The 27,873-nt window shown below is 57.4% G+C and overlaps 1 protein-coding gene across 1 annotated transcript in view; it reads left to right on the top strand.

Moving 5' to 3' along the window:
- The window catches only part of SCARF2 (scavenger receptor class F member 2), a 38,265-nt gene extending 14,701 nt beyond the window's left edge, over positions 1-23,564 (top strand). Inside the window, exons 3-11 of the mRNA XM_064522373.1 lie at positions 51-152; positions 841-1,360; positions 1,729-1,947; positions 2,583-2,711; positions 7,529-7,632; positions 7,837-7,954; positions 11,089-11,210; positions 20,585-20,737; positions 21,305-23,564. Of these exons, the coding sequence (XP_064378443.1) occupies positions 51-152; positions 841-1,360; positions 1,729-1,947; positions 2,583-2,711; positions 7,529-7,632; positions 7,837-7,954; positions 11,089-11,210; positions 20,585-20,737; positions 21,305-22,539 (2,702 nt within the window). The 3' untranslated portion in view covers positions 22,540-23,564. The remainder of the gene's footprint in view (positions 1-50; positions 153-840; positions 1,361-1,728; positions 1,948-2,582; positions 2,712-7,528; positions 7,633-7,836; positions 7,955-11,088; positions 11,211-20,584; positions 20,738-21,304) is intronic.
- The last annotated feature ends 4,309 nt before the right edge of the window (positions 23,565-27,873 follow it).

The raw sequence follows: 27,873 nt of genomic DNA, 5'->3' as shown, positions 1-27,873 counted from the left end.
TGCCCTGCCCGTGCCGCGCAGTCACGAGTGCCATCTGTCCATCTGTCCAGCTGTGTGCGAGGGGAACTTCACCTGCAAGGAGAACGAGGTGTGCGTGAGGCCCGGCGAGTGCCGCTGCCGCCACGGGTACTTCGGCGCCAACTGCGACACCAGTGAGTACCAGTGGGCCCCACGCGGCATGGCACGGCCCCCTCTCCTGCGCCACCTGCAAGCGAGCGCGGCGCCCGTGCGGTGTGTGCACATGCAAGCTCCTCTCCAGGGCCACCCCACTAGCAGCAGCCCCAGGCTGACGTGTCCCCGCAGAGGCACCAGCCCGGCTCCGATGGGGCACGGTTTGCCCCAGGCCCTGGCTATTTTCACCATATGGACTGGTCCTTGCCCTGTCCTTGTCCCAGCTTGGGAACACCAGTGCCTGTTCAGGGTAGGTGGCTCCCAGGATGCTGCGTGTCCTCAGTGCAGTTAGCTGGGGTGGCCCCAGGGCCAACGCTCTGCATCATCGTGAGATGACATTACAGAGAAGAGCATTAGAGAAAGGTGCCTGCAAACACTGCAATGCTCCTGCTCTGCCTTGCCCACCTTGCCAACCCCCAGTTTTATGCCCAGGGCATCATCCCTTAGGAGGGGTCTCCTCTCTGATCCAGTCCTCTCAATGTGGGCTGGGGGGAAATGGGAGGGTGCGCTGGCTGGTGAGGACCATGGCCAAGAAATCCAGTTTGGGATGGGGGTCTCTGAGGCATGGGGCTTGGTTAGCAACCAGGATGCGAGGGGTCGTGGGGAGGTGCCATGAGCCACGGCCGGGGTTGCCCACCGCTACCTGCTGGTGCATCGGTTGTTCCGCAGAGTGTCCCCGCCAGTTCTGGGGTCCCGACTGCAAGGAGATGTGCAGCTGCCACCCAAATGGACAGTGCGAGGACGTGACAGGCCAGTGCACCTGCAACCCCAACCGATGGGGGCCCAAGTGCGAGAACGTTTGCCTCTGCAAGCATGGCAAGTGCGACCAGAAGACGGGCAAGTGCACCTGCGAGCCGAACTGGTGGGGTCCCCAGTGCTCCAGCTCCTGCTACTGCAGCCACAACTCGCAGTGCGACCAGCAGACAGGCAACTGCCTGTGCCAGCCAGGCTGGTGGGGCCGCGGCTGCAACAACCAGTGCTCCTGCAACAACTCGCCCTGCGAGCAGTTCACGGGGCGCTGCCAGTGCCGTGAGCGGACGTTCGGGCCACGCTGCGACCGCTACTGCCAGTGCTACAAGGGCAAGTGCAACCAGGTGGATGGGACCTGCACTTGTGAGCCAGGATACCGGGGCAAATACTGCCGCGAGCCCTGCCCAGCCGGCTTCTACGGCCAAGGTTGCAGGAGGCGGTAAGTGCTCAGACCTCGCTGTGCCAGACCGGGCCCTGCTCCAGCCTTCGGCAGTGCCTGACCCGTGTTCGGATAGGCTGCACTCGTCTCACGTGCTGGGGAGGACAGGGAGGAGGGAAAGGGCCAGCATGGGTGTCCTGCCTGCCGGGTTTCTGGGAAGGGAGAGGGAGCACCCCGTGCCAGGGTGTGCAGGGTGGCATCTGATTTTGGCAGATGTGAATGATGGAGCACTAAGCACAGGAGATCGGGCTGGTCAGGGGAAAGGTGGAAGATAACTTAGGGGCTGTGCTCATGCTCCATGCGGCGGGGAACGCAGAGCCACCACGGGGATACTGTAACATGTGACATTTCCTCCCTTGGCCTCGTAGCTGTGGACAGTGCAAGAGTCTGCAGCCTTGCACAGTCGCTGACGGGCGCTGCCTGACGTGCGAGGCTGGCTGGAACGGCACCAAGTGTGACCAGCCCTGCTCACCCGGCTTCTACGGAGAAGGCTGTGAGAAAATCTGTCCCCCATGCAAGGACGGTCACACCTGCAACCACATCAATGGCAAGTGCTCGCACTGCAACCCTGGCTGGATTGGAGACCGGTGAGTCCGGCCAAGGGCTGAGGCTACATCTGGGACCCGACTGGCCCAGGCACCTTAACATCAGTGGTCCCACCATGAAGCAGCGTAGCTGGCCCCCACAGGGCTCTGGCACCTTGGCAGAGCAGTGTCACAGCCTCTCTGCTAGTCCATGACCAGGGCCCAGAGGCAGACTTTTGGCTGTGGCCCATATCTCTGCAGCCTGGAGGGGAGGGCAGAGGTGGGTTGAGCCTGCTGGCGTGGCTGTGGGACCATAGAAAGCCTGCTAGACCCCTTCTTCATGACCCATTTGTTGATTCCAGGGTAACCTTAGGAGATCACGACAGGCCTCAGAGCAGTCCTGGCACCACGCAGCCCCATCTCCCTCCCTGGCAGCTCTGCTGAGCATGCAGGAGGGCCCGGTGCTGACCTGCAGCTCTTGGCGAGTGGCAGCCCGCAGCACGGGGCAGCAGGGCTGGAAGGGATGCTGCTGGGGAGCTGGCTTTATCCACTGCCTGCTGCTGCCCTCAGGACCTCTTGTCCCCTTCCCTGGAGAGGAAAGCTTGTGAAATAGTGGCGGGTGGCCCGTTTGCCAAGGAAAGCCCGGTCCCCATGGGCTCCCGGGATGCTCTAGCTGCTTCTTTTCGCATGCTCCCTAGGTGCGAAACCAAGTGTCGAAACGGGACATATGGCGAGAACTGTGCCTTCGTCTGCAGCGACTGCGTCAATGGCGAGTGCCACTTCGAGACGGGCAGATGCCTCTGCCGCGCGGGCTCCCATGGCACCTAGTAAGTGAGCAGCACCTGGGCGCGCTTCGGGACAGATCCTGGGCATGTGCACCGCTCCAGTGAGTTCAGAGCAATCTGCCAGGTGCCAGCCGGGAGGAGCAGAGGGATGCTGTCATTTTAGGGGCCCCATTGACTTCCTGGGGGGGTGCAGAGCTGGGGGATGTGCTGTATATGTGCACTGGATAGAGCCCACCACGTACCCACACAGAACTCGTCTTCAGTTCTTTTTGGATGTCACGAGTGAAAGCTTTTGAGGCCTGTTTGGGCAGGCTTCGGAGCCCGGATCCATTGAGCAGATCCATGAATTGTTCTGTTTCTCCAGGGCAGTGCTTCCTAGCAGGGGTATTTATCAAAGCAATGGGGCTGCGGCACTTGGTGTCACTTCCATCAGGGCTTGTGGAGAGGGAGTTTGGCACACTGCTGGCTTGGGTCTTAGGCAGTTCATAGAAAACAGGCTTCTTGCATTAAAAACTTATTATGCAAGAAGCTTGTTTGTATGACAATTCTTGGGAGGTTTGTGGAGCACAATGCAAAGTGTTTGCTCTCTGAGTTGTGGGTACCTTCATCCTCAAGCATGATAAATCTGCAATTTGGGAAGTAAAACAGAGGGGTGCTGGGAATCTGGTCCCATCCTCTGATTGTGACAGATGAAAACATGTTTACAGTGATGGGGGTGGTGCCACTTCATGCCATTCAAAGGACCTTTGAGTTCTTTGGAGAGCAGGTGCCCTCCTGCAGAGCCTCTGGCTGGGAAGGCAATGTCCTCAGGGCTTTCGGTCAAATACCACCGAGTTGTGGTATAAATCTTGCTCTCCCAGTAATAGCTGGATGGGCCGGAGTCGGTGAGAAATTCTTGACAAAAGGATTTTACTTTAGGAAATGTAAGTTTGGCAAAAACAAATGCCTTCGTCAAAAAGTGTTTTTGAGTTCAAGATGGAATTTCTAGTCAAAAGGAGAGTGAGGGAAAGCGAGAGAAAACCACATCCCAGAATAGCAAATAGCCTCACGGTTATGGCATCCGCGTGTTGTTCCTACGCCGAACTACAGCTCAAACCTGGATGTTCCACATCGCAGGGATGAGCCCTAACCTTGGCCCCTTCCTTTTCCCCCTCCCCAAAGAAAGCAAAAGATGGCCCTTTGCTCACGCACTCGCTTGCTTGCTCCGCGTCCATTCCTCCCACTGCCTCCGCGCTGGGGAAGGGGATGGCTGAATGCGGTCTCATTCCTTCTCTCTTTTTTTTCCAATGTGGAACAGAAATGTCTTTTGAAAACGTGAGGAAACTGTTTCCCATCCAGCCCAGGCATGGAAATGAGCTTCCCCAGGGTCCCACCATGTGGCATTCTGCTTTTCCCGGCAATTAACTGCGAGGCTGATGGCGGTTGAAGAAGCATTTTGGGGCCTGCCTGGCTGACATCCAGCCCGTGCCAGCAGTTCCCTCGGGTAGCAGAAATGAGGAGCATTTGTATTTGAGAATTTTTCTCACCTTTTTTCTTGGGACTCACTGTCGAGAGCCGTGGTGAAGCAAGGAGCCCATTCCTGACCTCCAGCCTCCAAAATAACACCCTGCTGCGCAGGCAGCTATGCTCAGCCAGGCAGGTGGTGGCTTGGTGTTAGGTGAAAGTGCCACTTAACCTCCAAATGCACAGAAAAGCCCATGTTTTGGAGAGGCCTATCAAGAGCTCTGAGACCTTTCTATGCTGGCATGAAGCCAACAGCCCACGGAGGGGGATTGCTGAGCCCTTGCCTTAGCTTTTCTGTTGGGTTTTTTGGGTTCGTGCAATATTTGTGCCTTCTGCACGTGGTGAAAGATCTGCACAGACGATAGTGGAAGCTGCCTGGCTGGGAAACAGCATTATGGAAACAAAACCAGCCTAGAAAGCCCCTGCTTAACATCTGTGCTTTTCTTCGCTGCTTTGGTAGAAAAGTAGAAAGTAAGAGATTCCCAGCACAGCAAGAGCTTTTTTGGGGGAAATGTTGCATGGCGCCACTTTTGGCACAGTGATTGAGGGCAGAATTCAAATTAAACTCTTAAAACTACCCCTAGGACATGAGAGCTAAAGGCCCCTCCTCAGCACCACGTGTTGTAGGGAATGGAGGTGCTCGGGATGCAGATGTGCATATGCTGCTCTCGTCCTTGCTGGAACTGGCCTCAGGGTGCAGGTGGGGAGAGGAGGGGCAGAAAGCAGGCAGGGAGAGAGAGGTGGCCAGGGCCCTGCCCTGGCAGTATCCCGGAGCTGTAATCACAGGGAAAGTTGTGCTAAAACAGGACATGCCTAGTGGGCATGGACACTTGGGGATTTTCTTGGTGGTCAGGCAAATCACCGTGACTATGTGCAAACTACTGTTTTTTTTCAGAAGCTTGTAATTTGGCCAAATATAGGAAGGCTTGTGAAAGGATGGCAAAAGGGATGTCTTCACCGTGTAGGGGTGTCCTCTCAGCTGTGTGTCACAAGGATGCTAAAGGGAAGGCTGGTAACACGTTTGTAATGTGCACAAAGCAATTTATTTCCTCAGCATCATTCCCAGAGATGTCTGGACCTGCTTGGAAAAAAATTGCCCCCCTCTTTTCTCCCCCCAAATCTGTTAGCCTGGGACAGACAGTTGGATCAAACTGATGGGACAGCTGCAGTAACGAGTGGTGTTTTGGACTACCTAGAGAATATCACTGCTTCCATCCCTCTGTCCTGCCACGTGTTTGCTATCCCAGCACAGCTGCTTTGAGCGTCTGGGGCATCTGCATGGGCTCTGCACTGATCTCCCGTCCGCGACTGGCACGTGGCGGCACGTGGGCACCGGGCTGTGCAAGGGCGAAACTTTGAAAACTGAAGCAGCATGAAATGTCTTTAGTCGGGGCCAGCCCAGCTGTACGTCCCACAGTGCCTGAGGGCATCTGCGGGTGGCTGGACCGTGTCGGATGGAGCAGATGTGTCTGCCAGTGCTCGCGGAGGAGCAGGGTTTGGGCTGGGGCCTGGCTGGCTCCTGTGGCATGCAGAGTCTCCCTTTGGGTCAGTGCTGCCCGGGGGCAGCTGGCAAGGGCTTTGGCATGCAGCAGTGCTGCCTGTCCCCTTGCGGGTGGCGCTTGTTGTAGCTGCTGTCTCTGGGCTGCTGCAGAGCTTCGGAGCAGCACCCCTTAAATCCATCCAAGTCCTCCGTCACGGTGCCCGTCCCGCTGCTAGCGAGGTGAGCTTCACCCATTGCGGTCTCGCGCACCTCGTTCTGTGTGCGGCTCTTCCTGCAATGTGAGCCGTTGGCAGTGGTTTCTGAACCCAGGAGAGCTCCTCGGGCAGTGTTTGGGATGAGCTGGCAGAGGCAGGCTGGAGGAGGTGAGCTCCCGGCCGCTCTGCCTCCCGTTTCTGGCAGCGCTGGCTTTGGCTGTGACTCGACTCTGATCCTGCAGCCATTGGCTCATGACGCAGGCTGTTTTTGTTTTGCTTAGTGTTTGATTTGCTCCTTTCAAATTATGTCTGAATTCCTATAATTAAAGCCCTTGGCTACGCCTTCTGTGGCTGTTGTAGACACTTACTTTCAAAGAAAAAAAATGAAAACACTTCCTTTAAAAATCCCAGAGGCTGTGGATGTGTGGTCATGTGTGCAGTCTCTGCTCTGCATGGGCAGCGAACCTGCAGGTTACTGTTTGCTTTCCAGAGCATCTTCACCATGAGGTGACAGGTTTGCTCATGAGAAGGCATCCCAGCTCAGCCGTGTTTTGGAATATCAACCCAACCACTGTTGAACAAAGCGTGTTAGAAAAGAAAGGTGTTTTGTGTCTCTCAGAGCTGTCTTTGTCCCCCAGAGCTGTCCCCAGTCCACAGTAACCCTGGTGGGGGGTGTGCTGGGGTGGAGGCAGGTGCTGCAGATCTCATCTCGTCCAAGAGCAAAATGCCACCAGCAGAGACCAAAAGACTTGAGTGCTTTCACATGTGTTTAGCACATATTTTCCATGCTCAAGAACTGATATTTGTGGGTAGCTGCCCTGTTTTGGCATGAGCCCCTCACCTAGGTGGAACAGAGAGCAGATGCTGGCTTCTCCTAGGAGCAATCATTTTGTCTGAGGAGAATTGATGCCGGGCTAAGATGAAGCAAGATTTGGCTTGACTAAGCAAATGCTTCGGCCATCTCTGCTAGGAGCTGGTCAGTTGTTTTCCCTTCTGGAAGAAAAATCTGGGAGTCTTCCAAGATCGTGGGCTGCAGTGAAAGGGCTCTGCTCAGCACGTGCTTCAGGAGATGCGTAGAGCCAGCGCAGCAGGGTACCGAGACCACGTCACCCGTGAAATAGCTGAGTTAGAAACCATGCACGTGACTCTCGGGACTAAAAGTTGCTGCTCTCTGGGGTATCTTTAAAAGTGACTGATGGGTTAATGACCTTTCGTAACTACTATGCCATGAACCTAATTGCGCAGCCTTGCAAAATAAGCAGGAGTGGAGGAGAAATCTCTAGCCATGTGGAGAGCAGACAGCACGAGTGTCTGAGCCAGATGCCCCGAGCAGGCAGGGGACTAGAGAAGCCCTTGGCAGGTGGCCGAGTCGTGCAGGATCGTGATGAGCAGGGTCCCGAAGGAGGAAACCTGCATCGGAGAGCAGCCTGGAGAAGCATGACCCCAGCCTGTGCTGACAGGGGACCTGGGGGGGCAAAGTGGGTGCACAGCCAGGCAATCCCACTCTTTCCAAGAGTGCAGAGGTTTTAGGAGAGAGAAGTAGCCAGCCAGAGCGGTGAGGGCAGAGCAGCCCCCCCCCGGCGATGCTGCCACCGCCGAGCGGGCAGCGTGGGCTTGGCAGGAGCCCGGACCACTCCAACGTGGCCCCCTTCCCTCCCCAGCTGTAACCTGACTTGCCCGCCGGGCCACTACGGAGCCAACTGCGCCGAGGCCTGCAGCTGCCACGACGACACCTGCGACCCGCTGACGGGCGCCTGCCACATGGGTGAGTGCCGCCGGGCACGGACCGGGGCGGCCCCTGGGACGGGGGGGTCACAGCGGGCTTGCGAGTTATCGCCGCGTTGGCGGCTGGGCTCTCGGGGCGGTTGCATTTGCAGCTCCGTTTGCCTGTCCCCCCTTGCCTCCTCCTCCCTCCTTCCCCAGCGCCGGGTCGCGGCGCCGCGGCTGACGGCGCTGGTCTGTCCTGCAGAGGCCAACCAGCGGATGGGGGTGATCGGGGCGGGAGCCCTCCTGGCGCTGCTGCTCATCCTGCTGCTCTCGCTGCTCTGCTGCTGCTGCGTCTGTCGCAAGAAGGACGAAGCCCACGGGTGAGTGCCAGGATCCGGCCACGCAGTGCGGCATTCCCAGAGCTTTTTGGGGGCTCGGTCCCAGTCCAGCCAGTTTCTGCTGTGGCCCCCGAGGCAGCGGGTTCTGCAGATCCGGGGGGAGCTGGGGACATTGCTGCATCCGGCGGGGGACAGCCTTCATGTGCTGCTGCCCTCGGCTCTCCGTGGGGCTTCATGAGTTGGGTGCAAAACACAGTTTCCTTCTGACTTCCCAAAGCCGAATGGAGTCGTGGCTCCCGGCTGGTGTCCTCGGCGCGCGGTGGGGTCGGGACCACGCTGGGCTGCAGCAGAGCCTGCAAGGCTGGCAGATGCGGTCCGGCCGGGCTGTTGGGGGCTCGACGGCGTTGCGGGGACCAGGGCGGGCAGCCGTGATGGGTTATGGAGACGGCAGGAGGTGTTGCAGCCGGTGAGCAAAGCCAGCCCGGGATGGGGGGAACCGCAGCATGGCGCGTTGGTGCTTGGGAACAGCAGTGCCGTGGCAGCTGGCGCCCGCCGGGACCGTGGTGCCGGCAGCAGGACCCCGCGGTGTGAGGGGGTTCGCTGGCAAGAGGCTCCCCAAGGGTGGCTTTGGGGAAGGCACGCAGCCTGCTGTACCCCAAGCGCTGCTTGCCCAGGCTCTTTGGAGCAGCTTTCTTTCCCCCCCACTGTGTGGGAACATTTGGGGGAGGGGAACGACGAACCTGGACCAGCAAAAAGGTCAAGTGAGTATAACTTCGGAGAAAAAGGGGCAGTTTTACTGCATGCCGTGGAGAGCTAATGCCTGTATCCTGCCATGCAGCCGCATGGCTCCTACTAAACCCACAGAAAAGAAATATTTGCTAAGCTCATGGAAATTCAGTTGAACGCTCTCTCCCAAACTCACCCAGGAGCACGGAGTATTTCCAATTGTACAGATTTAATCAGAAAGCAAATTGACCAATTTCTGTATTTTTTGGCCAAAGCGAAGCAATCCAGAGGGTGCTGCTGGCACAGGGGTTGTTCGAGCAGTCCTTCAAGGCAGAAGTTTTCGAATCGGTGCAAAGTCAAAGTGTCTGCACATTTGACAGCACTGCAGAGCACGCTTTTGCAGGGTGGTCGGACACGAATCGTTCAGTCCGTGGGGTAAAATGAGCCCTCCTTGCCCCCCGCTCCCCTAAAATGCTGCTGGCCTGAGGCTGCTTTGGCAGGAGGATGCTCAACAGAAATTGCTGTTGCTGGAGGCAACCCCGCAGCCACGGAAGAGCTGTGAACACCGGGCAACCTGCTCGGGCAAATTAAGCCTCCCACAACGTGCAAAGCCGCAGTGCGGCATGGCCCTGCTGCGCCGTCACCTCCGGCCGCGGGGAGCGTGTGCCACCGCGCTGGCGGCCCGACGGGTTGCCGGCTGCTCTGCTTGTGCCACCTCTCCACGCGGGGCCGGCACAGGCGCCCGGCATGGGGAGCGATGGGGAAATCACAGCCTGCCAGTGCGGGAAGCCACCTCGCGACGCCTCCCGCCACCGGCATCTGGACCAGGGATGGGGCCCGGTGGCCCTCGAAGGCTCTCGCGCCGGGTCCTCCGAAGCCCGTGACACAGGTCCGACGGCGGCGGGGGCTCGCCGGAGGCGGCCGTGCTGCTGGGGGAAGCTCGGTGCTGTGCTGCAAGGCAGGAGGGGGCTGGGAGCACTCCTGCAGCTCGGATAGCTGCGGAAAGAAACCCCTCCCCGCACTGCGGCTGCGCCTCATGCCGTCGGCCGCTGCATGGGAATTTTCCGGAAGCCTCCATTTGGCAGCTGTGCCAATTAAATTCCAATCCGGTACATCTGGTTTGGAGAGCCTGTGGTCTGCATGTAATTATCCTGCAGATAAAAGAAGCCACTTCACAAACACAGGCGCGCTTTAAGAAGTATTTCGTGGGAAATCGCTCAAAATAGTTTCCTTTGTCCGTGGCGCGCTGGGCTCCCCGGCTCTGCGGGGCCGGCCCGGCTCTGTGGGGCCCCCCATGCCCAGTGCTCTGCCCCGGCGCGGGGCTCGGGTGGCAAATGCCCCCACTGAGCTGGGGGAGCCTGGTTCCTACGGAGCTGCCGGCGGAGCTTTGAGCACGGGGCACGCTGCAAAGCGACCACTGTCCCCTCCCAGCACGGTGGCTGTGACGTCCTCATCTGCTTTTGGGGGTTTTGGGGGGTTTGCATGCTCTGCTGCAGGAGCAGCCTCATCTCCCACTGCCATCGGAGCCTCGTGCTCCCGGTCAGGCTGCGTACGGATGTGGCAGGGCAGCCTCATCCGAGGCTGTTGGGCTTCCAGGAGCTCAGAGCAGAGCTGTGCCACCCCGGCCGTGCCGGGCTGCTGTCGGCCCCAGCTCTGCTCCCGGCGGCTGGGCACCTTCCCTTTCCCATCACCCAGCGCCTCTCGCCATCCCCTGCCTGCGGCTTCCCCCGTGTCCTGCTGCCCAAGAAGCAGCGGAGCTGGGGGCGAGCAGCCCTGCCTCCCGCGGACGGAGGGGAAAGGCTCCGGCCCCAGCCCGCACTGCGCGGTGGAGATGGGAGCATTTTCAGGTTGAATTTAATAAACACATTAAGCCTCTAGCTCTTGTGGCTGCAGATAATTGCTTGAACGCTCGACCTCAAGAGGCTTCAAGACCAGAGAGCAAATAAAGAGAGGCCACGTGTGTGTTTGTTTTTTTCTTAATCATATGATTCAGGGTCTTGGCTGGGCCCTGCGGGTGTTTCGGGGCAGGACTGCTGGTGTCCTGCCCTCCGCAAGGCACTCGGCTCTTGGGCTGCTCCGAGTCCCAGCATGACATGCCTGGCACGTGCCTGCTGATGCCTCGGGCTGGAAGCCACCACCGTGTGTATCCTGGGCGCGTTCCTGCCTTCAGCCACCGCTGTGCTCGAGTTTAAAACCCCCCTGGGGAAGGGCAATGTGGACGGTGCTCCTGGGGTCCCTTGCCACAGCTTGTGTTTTCTGATCTCTCAGTCCCTGTGCTGGCTTTTCCCCGAAACCTCTGAGTTTGCAACAGCCCCGAACCCCTGGCACCGGGACGTGGTGTGTTATTCCATAAACAATGTTATGGCCTCGCCACCCCCAGCGGAGCGGGTACAGTTGTCCTGGTTTGTGTCCTGCCGTCTTTCTGATGGGGATGCTGTCTTGTCTTGCAGTGCAAACCAGGACCCGGCAGCAGCCAAGAAAACGCCGAGACGCTTATGTGGGCGTTTCAGTCGCATCAGCATGAAGCTCCCGCGAATCCCTCTGCGCCGCCAGAAGTTGCCCAAGGTTGTAGGTAAGGTGCTGATGTTTGGAGAGGACATCTAGGCTGGGGCAGAGCACTAAACCCATATGTGACACGGGGAAAGGCGGAAGGTCTAACCCAGGCAGGACAGATTATGCAACTTGCAACGCTCATTCCAGCCCCAAACCCGCTGTGGGAATCTTCTTAATGCAGGAGCAAGTTGTGTGCAGCGCTGCAAGCGCGGTCTGTACACGTGGCCATGGCATGGACCTGCTGTGTCGCGTGCCGTTGCTGATAAGCGGGCAGTGTGCGCTGTAGTGGGGCTGTGTTTAACGTGTTGTAGGCTGTTCCACTCCCGTGTAGTGCATGGCGGGGCCCCAGCAGTACTGCAGCACTTGGGGCAGACGATCACCTCCCTGGCAGTGTTGTAGGGCTTTTTTGGGGGGGTGGGGGATGAGGATCAGGTCTGCAGAGATGCTCTGCAGTGCTTGGGGAGGTGTAGGTTCCCAGGAGCATTGCAGGGATTGGATGGACGTCTGGGTCCCAAACGATGCTGTAGCCCTCTGGGTGGAGGTGTGGGGCCCCAGCAGTACTGCAGTGCTTGAGGTGGTGGTGCAGGTCCCTGGCAGCACCTCAGTGCTCTTGGCAGTGGGGACGCAGATCCCCAGCAACATTACAGAGCGGTGTTTCTGCAGTGTGACTGTTCCCCTTGGAGAGTCCTGCTTGCAGGAGCCTCACTGTGCTCTGCCAGCTGGTGGTACCTGCTGGGGTTTGGGTCTTTCCTCCCTCAGCCTTAGGTATCTGAATCTTGATGGGTATCATTTTGCTTTGCAAGTGCTGCAGTGGTCTGCACGGGTGCCTGGAGCTCTGCTGAGCTGTTTTGTGCATGCTGCTTCAATTTCAGTTCCCCACGTAAAGAAATAGTACCCATCACAGCAGTGAAACACCTTGTTTGTGCCTTGGTCTTGGCCTTGCCCTACAATAGGTTTTCACCCTGGACTCAGAGCCAGGCGCAGAAGCACATGCCCTGAACACAGCACCCAAGTCAGGGCCGGAGCCCACCCCAGCGCCGGGTACAGCAGGGATGAGGACAGAGAGGCAGACCAAGTGCAGAGAATTCATCATCTTATCTCCCCACACTGCCCAAGCACAAACCCCACACTACCAGGCTCATAGTGGCCCAGTTGCACTTTGTCATCAGTTCCCAGCAAAGACCTTGTGACGCGGGCTGTCAGGGACAAATCCAGGTAGCTGGGAAGTCTGCTGGCTCCTGGAAACGCAAGTAGTCGCTTGTTTGTTCCAAAAATCCCTGCATTCTCAGAAGAAACAGCTTCCTTTTAGGAGAGCAGGGAGAAGCCCTGCAAAGATCACCGCTCTCCACTCGTCCCATTGTGAGGAGTGAGGGATTAGCTGGGGAGAGCCTAGCAGTATCTGCTTTCTGCTCTGAGCAGGCCCTTTCCAATAAATCAGGGGTATAAAGCAGTGCTCCCCACCCTGTGCTGGCGTGTCAGGCCAGCACTGCATGGCAAGCCCATCACTTCCCTGCAGAAGCGTGCACAGGGCCGGTGTGGATGCCACGGAAAACCCGCTGGTGGTCCAGACCGATGGCAGCATCCTCTGTCCGTGAATCCTGTTGTCACATTGCTTGGGACTTTGTTGCCGTGTGTGAACTGTACGCAGAGTAACTTGTGCTCAAAGCAGGGGGATGTGGAAGAGGGAGGATGGCCCTTCGTAGCCTGTGCAATGCTTCTTGCAGCCCCTCGTCTCAGAGGCTGTCAGCGCGGCGCAGGGGACGTGCCGGTGGTGCTGCTTGGTGCTGCTTGGCGAGCTGGCTCCAGGCGTGGAGCAGCAGTGTGTGCACTGCACAGGGCCCGCGCGTGGCCAGCTCTCCCCGTCCGGGGTGCAGAAGGGCCTGAGCACCCATGGGGGCAGACGGGGAGGTGTCGCCAGTCTCTCTGCAAGCCATCTGTGAGCTCCAGTGACCTGTGGCAGGGGCTGCTTCAAAGGTGGCCTCTCTGGAGATGCCTTCTCCTCCGGCAGGACACGGCAGAGCTCTGCCCCAGAGCAGAGTGCACCGAGGCTGGAGAAACATTCCTGCTGCAACGATAACAGAGGCCGTGTTTGTGGAAGCAGCCGGGCAGGGCTCAGGGAGGATAGAGGGTCCCTGTGTGTGGCAGGGCTGGCCGGGGTAGCGCCGGCGGGGGCTCAATGGGGCTGTGTGCACGCGTTTCCTGGAGCAGCCCCAAGGCTGCTGGCTCCCGCCCAGCTGCTCTGTGTAAACAGGGAGACGGGCAGCAACGGGCCCCGCGGCCCCGGCCCCGGCCCCCTGAAATGCTGCCCCTCGCAGCTAAGCCTCAGCTTCCTCTGGGCTGAGGAGCCCGCGCCGGCGCGGTGCAGTGCAGTGCGGTGCAGTGCGGTGCGGGGGGAAATCGCTCGAGACGCTCTCCAAGGCCAGCGCGGGTGCTCAGCGGGAGGCCCGGCAGAGCTGGGGCCCGGGGTGCTGGTCGGCCGAGGCTCCGGGGCAGGGGAGGCTCGCTGCAACGCGCGCGCTGGGCTGGGCGAGCGGCCCTGCGGCCTGTTTGTGTTGCCGGGGCTGGGGGCTGTTATTTCACCGGAATGCAATGCTTTGGTCGCAGGCTGCTTTTGTTTGCCTTGGCCCGGGCAGCACCGTGTGTTCTTGTTATCCAGCGCGAGAGGCAGGCTGGAGGCTGGCCCCCACCATGCAGGGTGCCCTGTCCCAGCAACGCGGGGATGGACACAACCAGAGCCCGCTTTGGGAGCTCCTGGTCCCTCCGGCAGGCAGACTGGGTGATATATCCACCTGCCTCCTCCTGAGAGTGTCCGGGGATCCCTGGGGCAAGGGAGACATGCTGGGGCAGCGCCAGTGGCTTCTGTGTCCCTTTGATGCCTGGTGACCAAGGTGCTGCTGCATTATTCCACCTGGAAATCCAGTGCAGGACTGGCCATTAAGAAGCCAAAGCAGATGTTACTCCATAGCAAAGTCCTCACTTTCTTTGGGGGGTCCTTGACCCTGAAATGGCCCTAGAGGGAAATGCAGGACAGGAAGGTCTGCAGAGTCGCTGGAATGCTTTGTCCCGTGCCCCCTGCTCCACAAGTGCCAGATCAGCACAGGAGGAGCCCAGGATCCTGTGGGGATTCTGGAGTGAAATCAGTGCTGTTTGAAGCCAATGAAGTCTGGTAGATGGATGCCCCTTGCTCTGCTCACCTGCTTGGAGAGCACTGTCATTACCTTGCAATTGCTGGCACTCTGAGCCAGACAGGTTTTCCTGTTCTGGGGTTGAATGTGATTGCTCTGCTAATTGCCATCCGCAGCCACAAATGCACATGTGAAAGAACTGCCTCAGGAGCAGTAACATTTTTCTAAGCCCCACTGAAGCTAGTCCTGTGGCTGTAGGTGACTCACTGGGCAGCAGAAAGACCAGGTTGGGAATACCTCTTAGCTCACCAGACATTGCTCTTATTATCTCCAAATCATAAAATCCTCTTCCTGTCATGAAAAGCAGGGCTTACACCCTTGCCACAGTAGTAAGAAAGCTGCTTCACAGCTTCAGCACTGGCTTCAGATTTGCAGCAGGTCTCTGGCCAGTTTGCACCATTTGAACTTGTGCCAGCAGTCAGTGTAGCTAGGTCCTCTCCCCCAGAAGTGTTGACCCAGCATGCTAATAAAGACTGATTTGGTCCCTTTTTGCCTGGGTTTTTTGAACTAATTCCTTGCTCTCAGTTGCATTAAAATCCACTTTTGGGTTCTAGCTGTTCAGTCAGGTAATTCAGATCACCATGAACAAATTTCTACCTGCTCTGTAATTGCCAGAAGTGGCTCCCAACTCAGCATAGCTTGGTTTTGCTGGGTTCAGAGGAGGGAAAGCAAGACTTGCTGCAGAAAAAGTTGTTTGTGGTGACTCTCAGGTTCAAGAAGGTGCATGCAGGATGAGTAGGGCCAGGACCAGCTGTTCTGTCCCACCAGATAGAGCTGAAGGGGGAGACCAGAGGGAACCAGCATCACCATGGGAGCACATCCGCTCTCCAAAGCCCAGTATCACATCATCTTAGTGCAGTTACATCCTGCTTCCCCATGCACCCACCTCCAGCTGTTCCGAGCTGCCAGCAGAGAAAAGCCTCTTGCCTGCTTGTGGCCGCAATGCCGGGGGAGTGCTTGGGGTCTCCTTGTGCGCGTGGGTTTCACGGGGCTCGCTTGTCAGGGACGTGAGCGGTACTGGCACTGGGATGCCTGTGTGGGTCTCGGTTGTGTGTAGCCCTACAGACGCCTGAGCTAATCTGTGCTCTGCTCCTCACAGGCCCTTGCATGTTCCTGCTCCGCACCTCAGTGTCTCTTTTCCAAGCTGCAAAGATCAAACACCCCGAGGTTAACAACAACCATTATGAACTGTCATTTGCTTGGGATGAGCAGGATGGGAATGACCAGAAAGCAAGGGGACCTAAAACTCCCCTGGTCTTGCTCAGTGACCTCTCTATCTCAGTGCTGTGGCCCTGCTGGGGGGAGACCGCTCCCTGCCTAAGGAGGAGGAAGCTTTCGACGAATTCAGTTTCCCAGCTGCCAGGAAAATGGGTCTGTGTCCTCAGATCACACACTGGCTTTTGTGCACATCAGCCCTCTGAAACAGGACCTTTGAGCACCTCAGAGATGGAGACCTGGGAGAGATAAGGGGATGATAACAGCAGTGGTTCTTCTGCACCCTCAAGGCATGCTTGGAGCAAAATGGAGCTGTGCTGCCCTGCACTGGGGAAGCAGGCCAAGACCTGTGCACGGCAGTGATCCAAGCCACACGGGGTTGGCCATCAAGCCTCAACAACCTGGGCTTCCCTTCCAGTCCCAGTGCTGGGCTGGCCTCTGCCCAGGGAGCACTGGAGCCCAGGGTCAGCAGCCTCTCCTGGCCATAACACTGACCGAGCAGGTCAGGGAATCCCAAAACCTCATCTTCCCTGCCAAAAATGTCCTGCCGTAAATAGCAGCAGCAGGATCTGGTGTCAAAGTGCACGAGGCACCTGCCCCTCCTCGGTGTGCACACAGTGTCCCTCCAGGCATAAGCACTTGCTCACCCATTGGGGTCCCCCGTGCTGCTCTCAGGGCTGTGGTGCAACCAGGCCTTCTCTTGCCCAGTCCTTTTCATGTTTCTCAGTGCTTTGTCCCAGTCTTGAGACCAAATATCACTGTCCCCAGAGACACACAAGAAGTATTTTTAGATCTAATATCACCTGCCACTCACATGCGGCCATTTGAGAGGCGTGGAAGACAATACTGGTGTTTGGTTGATACTGCAGCAGTTTACAGCGGACCGCCTGGGTGAGTTCTTGGCAGAGATGCTGCGTGTCACCCTGAGTCCAGCCCCAAGCTGGCCCCTGCAAAACCTGTGTGTGTTTCTGCGACATGCAAGCAGAGGGGTTTCGTGTACTGGGTGCTCTCAGAGGTGGGAGCATGTAGCAGGACTTGTGCCCCTTAGTCAGATCGATGCTCTGGACTTGCTGCGAGCGGGGGCAGTTGGGTGTCCCATCCTCTGCCTTTTGCCCCGTGCACGTGGCATCTGCGCTGCCCTGCGCGGGGAGGTTTCCGCCAGCGGGGAGAGCGCAGGCGGCTGGGCGCTTTGTTCAGCAGAGGGAGTTCAGCTGGCGTGCGGCAGCTCTGGCGGCAGGGAAGAGGCCCACAGGAAGCGGCCAGATTTCTCCCAGCCCCTGTCAGCTTGTGATTTATCTGCCGAGTCCCCCAGAGCCAGATGTTGGAGCTCAACAGGAAGCGCCGTCCCTCGGGGCTCGGCTCCGCACAGCAGCCCCCTGTTCTCGGAGCTGGCACCGCTCAGCCTGCGCGGCCTCCCGGGGCTCAGCCTCGCTGTCCTCCACGCCGCGCTCGGCTCAGCCCGCTCCGGACAGGCTCCTGTCTGCCTGCCGGGGGCTCTGGGCAGCGGTTCCCTCCTCGGCCCGTCTGGCCTGCCCAGCGCTCGGTGTTCCTTGCACGCGCTGGGGCAACGTGGCGTCTGTGGCTTGCGAGAAGAGGCTGTTGCAGCAGCCGTGCTCCTGGGGGGTGAGGCGAGCTGGCAGGGCTCAGGTGGAGGTGGCGGAGAAATGCCCTGGGCTCTGCTGGCTCCAAGCCTTGCCCTAAACGGCTTCTGTGCTTTCTTGCTCCAACTGTATTTTTAACACCAGTGAGCCCCGCTTTCTAGCAAGGTCATGTAGGAGCCTGGCTGCACAGACAGAGCCCCCGAGCCCTGACCCACAGCTCCTGACAGCATAAAAACCCAGCAAAGTCCACTGCAGCTGGCAGTCCTGGGCTGACCATCCCCTGTGCCATGCCATCCCCTCCTCGCCTGCCAGGTCTGCTGGGCTCTCCCCCAGAGCAGGAGGACTCACTCTTTCCTGGGCCCACGTGGGAGCTGTGTTGCTCCCCCCTCCCCCTTGCTGTTGGTGTTCTGGAGATCCTTTTTCTTCCTAAGCCACATCCATATATTCTTTAGTCTTTTCTGAATGCTGTCATCCTCTCAGAGATGCCTCATGGCTGTGAGTCCCAGAACCTTGTCAGGCCTTCTCTCAGGAAGCATCTTGCTTCATCTGCTTCCAATGGTCTGCTTTTGATTTTCCCTTTTTGGTTTTTATTGCAAGAAAAGTCATATTGAAGCTGCTGCTTCCCCCACTCTGAGTGCCGTTTGCTCTTTAAATATTGGAGCCGCTTTTGTTCCAGTGTTTTTCCTCTGAAGTTTATTATCTCCATTATTTTAGCATCCTTCTTCATTCCTTTAGTCATCCATGGTACCCAGCTCAATCTCATATGCCCTGTGATGTCCCTGCACGGCAGGGTACTCGGAGCTAAGCAGGCATTGGCCGATGAAACTCCCTCATTTCAGGCCATCCCAGTTTCAGTTTTATTCTCTTACGCATTCAGTCATTTCCTTCGTCTTCCTCACCTTCAGACAGAAGAGTCCTTGGGAGGAGAGCAGGTCTCTCTCCTGAGCTATACGGCTCACTGAGATGCGGGTGAGGAGTGTGGGTGATTTAAATCATTGTTCTTGCTATGCGTCCCTCACGTTTATCTATTCTGCATTTATAAATCTGGTATTTGAGACGCCTGGTATTTCTCACGCTCTTGTCTTCTCTAAGAGCCGGAACTATGTAGGCCAAGCGTGTATCACTCCTGTAGTTTGCCATCCTATAGTTCTTCTGGTTCTTTACATTTATGAAGTTACACTTTCCAATCAACAATAAATGTTACGATGCCACTGGGCATCCTAGCTGGGCAACTTGCAGCTTTTGAAGAATGAACTTATTATAAAACATTAAAATGTTGCAAGAGTTAAAAAATCCAACCAACTGCTCAGTAAATCACAGCATGCCTTACCACGTGGTGATAAGCAGCTGCTCTGCCCTGTCCAGGAGAGGTGATATCCTTGGGAAGAGTCTGGTGTCTCACAACCCATCGTTGGGCCAGCTCTGTGCCAGTTGCTAGCTATAGGCTTTGGCTGGACCGAATAAAGACAGAATTTGGGCGTGCTGGCAGAGACTACAAACGACTGGAAATACTGACTTAATATAAAGCTGTCTGCCACCGAAAACCTGCTGGCTGCTTCCCTTCCCACCCGCGCACTGTGCAGTGCCCTGCGTAGTAAGGGATGGTGCTTTCCTGGTGTCTTCGTTGTAAAACGACACAGTTCTGCGTGCACCTGGGGCCACCTTTAATGGGTTACCGAGCTGAGGGAGAAAAATGAGCGTGCAGAGGTCTGTACATCAGGAGAGGAGCACAAAAAGCATCTCCGTTTCAGCAGCTGGTAGTGCCGGGCTCTGCAGGAAAAGTCAGTTCAGGTCTGCCCTGCCGCCGCCGCCATCCCCTTCGCCCGGCTGCATCACTCTAAAGCGCACGTTGGCAGTGCCCTGGGGGCCAGCGACCCTGACCAGCAGGGCTTCAGGGCATTGCACCGGCTGCCGGTGTTTCCAAAGCTGTTGGGGTCCCAGCGTGGGGCATGTGTGAGGGGTGATGGCAGCATTTCAGCACACCGGGAAGCACTGAGGTGGGGGTTGTGTTTAGCATTGGCAGAGCAGGATTTTATTGCTGGTCATTCTCAGGTTTTTTCCTGACTTAAACTTTTTCAGTGAAAATACTTAAAAATGATCAAACAAAAATCCCAGTCCCCCTAACCCCCCCCCGACCAGACAACTGTCATTTTCCAGCTTGTTTTACTGTTGAAACTGAAAAAATATTTTTAGCACCACGTTTTTCTTCTCTGGTGGTTTTCCCTTGGCTTTTTTTTTTCTGTGTTTTGCCACCAAGTGCAGAGGAAACAGTCCCTTGGCCAGCAGGGACATGCTCCTCCTTGTCTTTGTTTCTGGAGAAGTTGGCAAAGGGATTGAAAAGTGGCAGAATTGGTAAAAGATGATGCTGGAAGAGCTAACTGCAGACATTTCTTCCTTTACCTCCTTTTGTGAAAGAAGAAAGAAAATAAAATTACACATCATAGAGTTGAAATTAAAACTACTGCAATTAAAACTGGCAGCTCATTTCTTTCCCTGGGAAGAAAATTGTGCCTCCAGGCACAGTCTAAACTATGAGACTTTCTTTGCAGGACTGTTGTGCTCAGCTTGTCAGCTCGCTGTTGTTTGGGCCCGGGTAAATCCCAGGGCTGTTGCTGTGTCCTTGTGGGACCTGGTGATGTCCTCTCTTGCTCAATACCAGATGTGAGCCCTGCAGATACAGGCCAGCCATTTGCACCCAGGCTTTCCGATAGCTTGTTTCTCCATAATGTTCATCCTCGATTCTGGCACCTGGAGACCGCCGCGGAGGTCCAGTGTGGGACCAGAGAGGGAGATGGCCGTAAGGCTCACAGCAGCTGTGGTGGCCACTGGCATTTGTCCTCAGGCATGGGGGACTTTGTCTCTGCCTGCCTTTGCTGCAAGTCCATCCCAGGAGCGTGGGCACTTGGCTAGGGCTCCCAGAGAGGCTTGGAGACTGGGCAGGGCTGTGCAGCGAGACTTGCCCCTGTGTCTGGGAACCTAGCCCCGTCCTCCTGGTGTGTCACACCATGCTGCATGGGGAAGGACTGCACGGGGGGCTTCCAGACAGTCCTGGGCTGGATCAGGTGCCAGAGCCCACCTTTTGTCCACATCGTGCTGCTCCAGTGGGAACGATGCCAGAGTGCCTGGGGCAGCAGTGGCAGGTGCAATGGTGTCCCCTTCCAGGGGCTTAACACAGCCTTTCTGCGGACTTGGTCCAGCTTGCAGCCAAAGGCTGTGCAGGCTCCCAGAATCCTCAGGCAAGATGGGCAGAGGGGCTGTCCGGTACCCACATCCCTTCCAGCAGGATGGGGAGGTGGAGGCGGGAGCAAAGTCGAGGTGGGGGTCCTGGGAGGGAAGGAGGAGCAGGCTGGGCAGGCAGCAGCTCGCTGACAGCCAGTTCTCTGCCCTTGCAGTGGCTCACCACGACCTGGAGAACACCATGAACTGCAGCTTCATTGAGCCACCCTCCGTGGTGGAGCAGCCCTCCCCGTCCTGGTCTTCCCGTGGCTCCTTCTCCTCATTTGACACCACGGACGAGGGGCCAGTGTACTGTGTCCCCCATGAGGGTAAGCAGAAGGACAAGGCACTTTCCAAAGTCGCTGTGGGGCTCCTTGAGCATCTCCTGCTCTGTGGAGGGATGGAGGGAGGAGAGGTATCACCCTTGCATGGAGAGGGCCATGCACGTGTCAGTCCTGCTCCTCAGGACCATGCCTTAGTGCCCTGGCTCCAGGAAGGGGAACTCGAGCCCGGCCTGCCCCCCATCCTTGTGCCCCAGGCTCTGCGGTTGCTTCCTATGGGGCTCCAGAGCTTCCTTCTTCCAGAGATGCTGGTATTGTTTTAAGGTTTCTTGTCCGCTGGGGTCCCTGAAAAAGCTTCCAGATTAGCTGCAGGGATGGGTGGGCCAGAAGATAAAACAGGCCAAAATGAGCCTCTTGGAAGGCAGAGACAGCCTGGCTGGGACAGCCTGGTCTCTGCCCCACCATCCTGCACACCTCCCACTCTGCTGTGAAAGCAGTTCAGTCCTTCCCTTCCCCTCCTCTCTTCTCCTCCCCTCTCCTTGGGGACATGCTGGCAAGACCCCCGCGGTGCCCAGCCTCCTGCCCGTATAACAGCTCCATGCTCTCCTTTTGCAGAGAGCGTGAGTGACAGCAAGGACAGGGGAACATCCTGCAGCCCAGGGGAGAAGCTGGTGTCCCCAGTCGGGGCGGAAGAGGCCGGCGAATACACCTTCCTGAAGGAGACGGGCTCCGTCAAAGCTTTCCAGGCTGACAGCAGTGAAACACCCCTGCTCAAGTCCTCTGACAGCGAGCGCTCGTCCTGCGGGTCAGGCTCCGCCAGCGCAGCACTCTACGCCAGGATCGCCCGGCTCTCCAAGCAGTCCAAGGACGAGGAAGAAGCCACCATGGAGCCACGGAGCCCTGGGGGAAGCGGGAAGCCACCCTCCCCTGAGAGAACCAAGCCCCGTCCCCCTGACCCATCCACAAAGCCCAAGGTGTCCTGGATCCATGGCAGGTACAACTCCGGCCAGTCCAACTCGCTGCCTGCACCCAGCCGCTCCCCGGAGAGAGCTGCCGCCCAGCTCAGCAGCCCTGAGCATGGCCAGGGCTTGGCCAAGAGGAAGAGGAGTCCGAGTGAGACTTCGGCCGGTGTTCACGGCAAAACGGACGAGAAGGGCAGCGCAAGGAGCAAAGAGAAAGCACAGAAGCATCCGAAGGAGCCAAGCTTCCCTGAGGGCAAAGCCTCCCTCCCCACGGAGCCCCAGTCGCCATCCAAGCCCAAGCAGAGGGGCAAGGCCAACACGGAGCAGATGGAGAATATCAACGGGGCAGTGCAGAATGCCTTCAAAAAGATGGGCAGTTTCCACCCAGAGAGGCGTGCTGGGGACAGCAAGGAGGCTCCCCGCAGCCCCAGTGCAAGCAAGCCGCGCTCCGAGGCCCTCCATCCCCACCTGACCTCGGAGGCGGCCACGCTGCTGGCTGCCCAGCTGAAGGAAAAGACTCAGAGCCTCAACAAGGGAGATGGCAGCGCCCGGCAGAATGGGGTGAGCGCCCTGCAGCCCCAGCGGGAGAAACCCACCCCGCCCCAGAAAGCCAAGCGCTCGGTGGCCGCCAGCAGCCAGAAGGCCAGCAAGCCTATGCTGCCCACCTCTCCCAACCTGCAGAAACTGATCCCCCCCGCGGCAGAGCCCACGGCCGGGGAGCCTAAGCGGGCGGAGAAGCAAAACTCCGGCAGCAGCCAGGAGCAGGCTCCCCCGAGCGACCAAGCCACAAAGAAAACGCCCATTAAAAAGCCTCCCAGAAAGAAAAGCCGAGAAGCCACCCTGGAGCAGCCCAAAGCAGCCGCAGTGCCCTCTCAGACAGTGCAGTAATGAGGACCTGGGGGGCCCGGCCTGGCGCTGGCCTGCCGTGCATCAGACATTTTGGCAGGAGGAAGGAAGTTTGCAGGCATGACCAGTGGAAATGGAGGCCTGAACTGGGCAGGGGGCACTGGAAGAGCCTCCGAGCCGTCTCTTTCCCTTTCTCTCTCTCATTCCCCTGTTCTTTTTTCATCTCTCTCTCCCCTGCCCTGGGACCTGGTACTCCCCATCCACCAGAGATGCCCTCCCCATGGCCGTGCCCTGCTCCCTGCTTCTCCTCTGCGCGGTTCTGGCAGCTCACCTTCCCTGCAAGGAGAAGGACCTCACAGAGCCATCCCAGTGTGGCCCAGCAGCACCGCCCTGGCCAAAAACCTGGGGCTGTGCGCAGCTCTGACCCACGGGTCACCCTTTTGTAGCAGTATTATCAATCGCATAAGCAGTGCTTGTTGTACTAGACGTACCCATGTTATATTCTGCAGTAACGGAGTCACTTGCTTCCTGCATCCTAGTCTGGTCTATCAAGTTTTCGTGGCATGGGAAATGGCAGCTGGAGGGCAGGCTCGCTGCTCCGCCTGCAAGGCGGCAAGCCGGGCCATCCCCGCGCCTGCGCCCGCATCCTCGCCAGGGGCAGGGCCTTGCCCCCGCGCCAGCGCAGCGTGCGGAGCAGCGTGCTGCGGGGCGGCTGCGCTCTCCCGGTGCTGCACGGCGCCCGGCTCCGTGCATGTCTCTCGCCATTTCAGCTTCTCCCCTCCTGGAGATGTAGCCGCCCCAGGCGCCACCGTCCCTCCACAGCCACACTGCTCCAGGCAGTGTGAGGTCGAGCTGGTTTCGACTGATGCCCCCTCCGCACCTGAGGCTGTTTCTGCCAGGAGTGGCTGGGAGGAAAGCACTATTTATGGCCTGAGCCTGGACGCTGTTCAGAGAGGCTGTCCTGGCTGCGTGGTCCCATCCGGCGGAGTTTGGACGGATTAGTTTGGTACGACAGAGCCTGGCATCTCTGCAGAAAGCTTTCCTAATAAAAGTGTATTTCTCCTGTATCTAGGTGCTGTCTCTCCATGTCACAGGCCACATGCTGAGCATCGCCTGTCCTTGCTTGGGTACTCGGCAGCATGAACCCGCTGTGGGCCCGAGCTTTCCTGGAGGCACAGGGAGGGAGATGGTAGGGCCTCATTTTGGCACAGAGCCTTCATGCTCCTGGTGTAGGTGGGCATGGCTGAGCCCACCCCTAGCACCACTGCGGGGGCGTTTTGTAACTGCCTCTCCCCAGAAATGATGATGATGCTGTAATGCACCAGCCCTAAAGCCGCTAGGACAAGGATTGCAGAGGCACCTACGCTGCCGGGCACCTCAGCGCAGCAGCAGCAGCGATGTGACACTGCCAGGTAGGTAGGCATGGGATGGGGGAGCAGGTCAAGCACAGCCCTGCTGTGGCTGCTCTTATTGTTGTCCTTTGCTGGGGAGGTGGCTTTACACCTGGCAGCAGAGACCAGCTTTGGGGGCAAGATTAGGGGCTCTGCTCCCTCTGGCATCCCAGCATCTTCCCCCTAGCCAGGCAAGAGCCCTGGTGGGCCCAGGGATTTGGGAGCTCCTGGTCAGACCTTCTCCAGCATAGTCAGGATTTGAAGCTTTGGCCACTGAGGAGAAGAAAGTCACAGTCCCTGGCCAGGTGCTCTGGGGAGCCTGAGCCACAAGCTCATGGAAAGATCCATCCCATCTTCAGGCAAGGATGGGGCAGGAGGGCCTAGTAGCATATCCTAATGGACATAGCCCCAAGGATCCCAAGGACAGGCATTCCTGCTCTAGGGACCTAGTGGAGATGGTTGGTCCAAGGTGGCTCCAGAGCAAAGGCAGTGCTCTCCTGACCAGGGAAGGGGGTTGGTCCTGGATTACAGGGGTCTGACCCCAGCTTTCAAAGGCCCTGCCATGACCACTGAGCCATCCTGCTGCTGCCAGCACCTACCAACCATGCCAGCTTGCAGCACATCTTGGCCGTGCTACCTGGCACGCCAGCAAGGTCTACCATGCCGCTGCATCCTGCGGGCTCCTCTCTCCAAGGAACAGAGATGGCAGGGTGCTGGGGAGATGGAGCACTGGAGCATGGTGTGACTGGGCGTGCCCCGTACCCTCCTTGCCAACTGCAAGCTGTGCACATTTCAGCCATCCGCATGGATGCAGGAACCAGCACCCCCACGAACATGGCCAGAGCCATGGGCTGGGGGGAATCCTGATGCCATGAGAAATAAAAGCAGTGCTTTTCACACTTCTGAGGACAGGGAAATACGGTCCCCACAAGTTCAGCAAAAGGGGGATGTGCATCTCCAGCCTCCTGGGCTCCCCTCAGGCCTGTGCAAGCAGCTGAACAAGGTGAGCTGACGAGCAGGGTTTTCTCCTTGAAGCTCCCCAGCTCTGGCACATGGGACTGAATGCCAAGGCTTTGACATGGCTGTGCCCAGGTGACTGTGCGGAGGCCTCAGCCAGCATCCAGGTGTGAGTTTGCTCCTGAGCTCTGCCCACGACAGCCTCAAGGCAGGAATGTCACCAGCACCATATCAAGGCAGCTGTGGCTTTGTCTAGCCAAGTCTTGGAAACCTCCAAGGATGGAGATCCCCCAGCTCCATGGTGCCAGTCCCAAGCAAGCACCACCCTCCTGGGGAAGATGGTTCTCCTGGGAACCATTCTGAACCTCCCAAGCTGCAATTTGTGGCTCTCATCATATCATCTGGCACCACTGAGAAGGATTTGATGTCATCATCTTTGTAACTGCCGCTCCAGCAGCTGTTGGCTGCTATTAGACCCCCTTCACCTCCTCTTGGCCAGACTAAACCAGCCGAGCTCCCTCCATCTCTCCTTGTGAGACATGTGCTCTAGACCCATGAGCAGACTGGTAACCCTCCTCTGGACCTCTCCAGTTTCTTCACATCCCTCTTGGACTGGAAGGCCCACATCCAGACACTACGGAGGTGCAGCAGTCAGTGGAGGGGGTAGCAGCTGCGTTCGGTCTGCTGCCCGTGCTCTTCCTCATATAGCCCACTATGTGCTTTGCCTTATTCATGATGAAAGCAACTGCAAACTAATGAAAAGGTTAAAATCTGAGATCTACCTCCACGTGCTTTACAGCCAGGTCTGTCCCGTGCAGATGGGTCAGGTGCACCTCAAAGAAATCTCCTGTGATGCCACAGGACATGAAGGCCATTACCAGTGTAATGAATGAGGCATTGTCACACAACAGCACTAGGAAGGACTGATCTTGCCTCATAACGTGACTGTGACTCTCTTTTCCAAGTCTGCTGCCGGGGGCCTGCAGGCCTTCCTCCCACAGCTGCACTTTGGTTTATCTCTAACAGACGATGCCATGTAATAGACAGTGTGTGGACTTAGTTTTATGCTTTTCAACCTCAATTTGTGGACCCCTAAACAATTTCCCCTGCAGTTGCGAACCCCACTAGAAAGTTCATACACATACACAACATAAATGAACTTGCTTTTCTTGGTCACTCTTCACTGATCTCCTAGCCAGCTGTGTTCGATCACGGGAGGATCTCCTAATGTGGACAGGTTTTCTGCTCCCCGAGCCATCTCTCCCGATAGACGAGTAAGGGATTGGTTTCAGCAGCAACACAAAGGCCTGTGTAAGCATGTTGCATGGCCTCTCTCCGACTGAAGATTTAGTGCGTCAGGCTGGAGGGAATTTCAGTGATGGAGAAGAACCTGCCCAGCTGCCACCAGCCCTCCTCTTCCATGCTGTGCCTGGCTCACCAGTCCAGGGACCAGGTGCCACTTCTGTCCCAAATGGCATCGATGGGCTTGGTGCTCAGCAGGCCGCGTGAGTGCTGGTGCTAGATAAGGCAGGGCTAGCTGAACCTGCGACCCAGCAGCTGCAAGCTATATTTCAGGCTGGGTGGTCTAAACATACTACTACTACTACTACCAGCCCAGGAGTTCTTCTCCCCTCCATCAAAGCTGTAAAATTAATATTCTTCCCATTTCTTCCTAATTTTCAGAACTGAAAAAGGAGTTGGTGGGTTGGAAAGCAGCACATTTGTTTTGGCTTGGCCAGATAGCTGCGATAAAAATGAACCCGTTGCCAACAATTCATTTCCTATTTCAGGCCCTACCAAAAATAAACTCTAAAGGGAAATTCAAATAAGAATGAAATATGCATGAGACAATGAGCTCCCAAGATTATATAAGAAAATTCTCTCTAAACACTCTCTGGAAGGGGGAACGGCAGTGCCAGTGGTATTTAATGTTGTGGGGGAGAAGTTAACATTGCTAAGGGTTCAGGGAACTCCAGCAAATCAGAAACCAGAGTGAATAGATACAGATATATATATAAGCAGCCTACATTTCATGTAGCAATGCATGTGTCCTTATACTTCACGTGGATGTATGCTACACATGGGGATATGGCCCTCTCTTCCTTTCCTCCTTTACCCCCCAAAATGGATGTAATGGCTCAAGTGAGCAAATTTGGACACACCATTTCCAGGGGGAATGAGCCAAAGAAACGTGCACTTCCATCCATTGGCTACTTCCAAGTGAGGATCAGCCACGGAAGGGGATGGGGCACGCCAAAGGCCACTTCTGTGCCCTTGGAGGGTCTGTCCAGCCGTTCTGCAGTGCCAGAAGAAGAGGTGGTGGCCAGAGGAAAGCACACGGCCTGGGCAGAGCCTGCCTGGGCTTCAGGAGGCTGAAGCCCAGCAGGAGCTGTGGGATAGCTGCCTGGCTGCCTTCCCCAAGGACACTCAGCTCCTGGGCTATCCGGAGCCTAGGGGCTCAGAAATGACTCCCAGCCACATGTGTCCTCCTTGCACAGACAATATCTGTCTCATAAGTGACTCCCCACAGCCAGGGTCAGCAGATCACCCTGCAGCGAGTCATCCCAAAGTCGATTTGCCACAGCAACGTCACCAGTTTCATTTCACGTTCATCACCATAGCAATTGGTGACCTCAGCAAGGTCCCTGGAGGATGCCCCGTGTATTTGAGCCTAAACAAACAGCCACAGAGAAGCCCTTCTTGCAGGCCTTTGCCTCATGCATGTGTTTCCATGCTTTGCTCTGCAGAAACACCGGGGCACTGCCAGCAGCGCCCGCCAGCTCAGCTCCCCGTGAGGGGTTTCAGCAGGCCCAAGCCCAAAGGAGCCCGTGCCACCAGGAGCACAAGCAATGCAGTCCCTCGGGGTCACCCTGCATCAGCAGCAGCCCCATCTTCCCCGGAGGAAAGAAGCAAAGTGTGTGCAGTGCTTGGGTGCAGGAGAAGCTCCCTGGGGGTCCTGGTGTCTCCATGAGGACGGGCTGCGGTTCCAGGACCTGCTGCCTGGAGCCCTGGAGCTGCGTGAACACCT

Source organism: Dromaius novaehollandiae, chromosome 17, assembly GCF_036370855.1.
Source record: "Dromaius novaehollandiae isolate bDroNov1 chromosome 17, bDroNov1.hap1, whole genome shotgun sequence".
In the NCBI taxonomy this organism is placed as follows: Eukaryota; Metazoa; Chordata; class Aves; order Casuariiformes; family Dromaiidae; genus Dromaius; species Dromaius novaehollandiae.
Note: the sequence above shows the minus strand (reverse complement) of the source record. Positions and strands in the feature narration are given on the sequence as shown.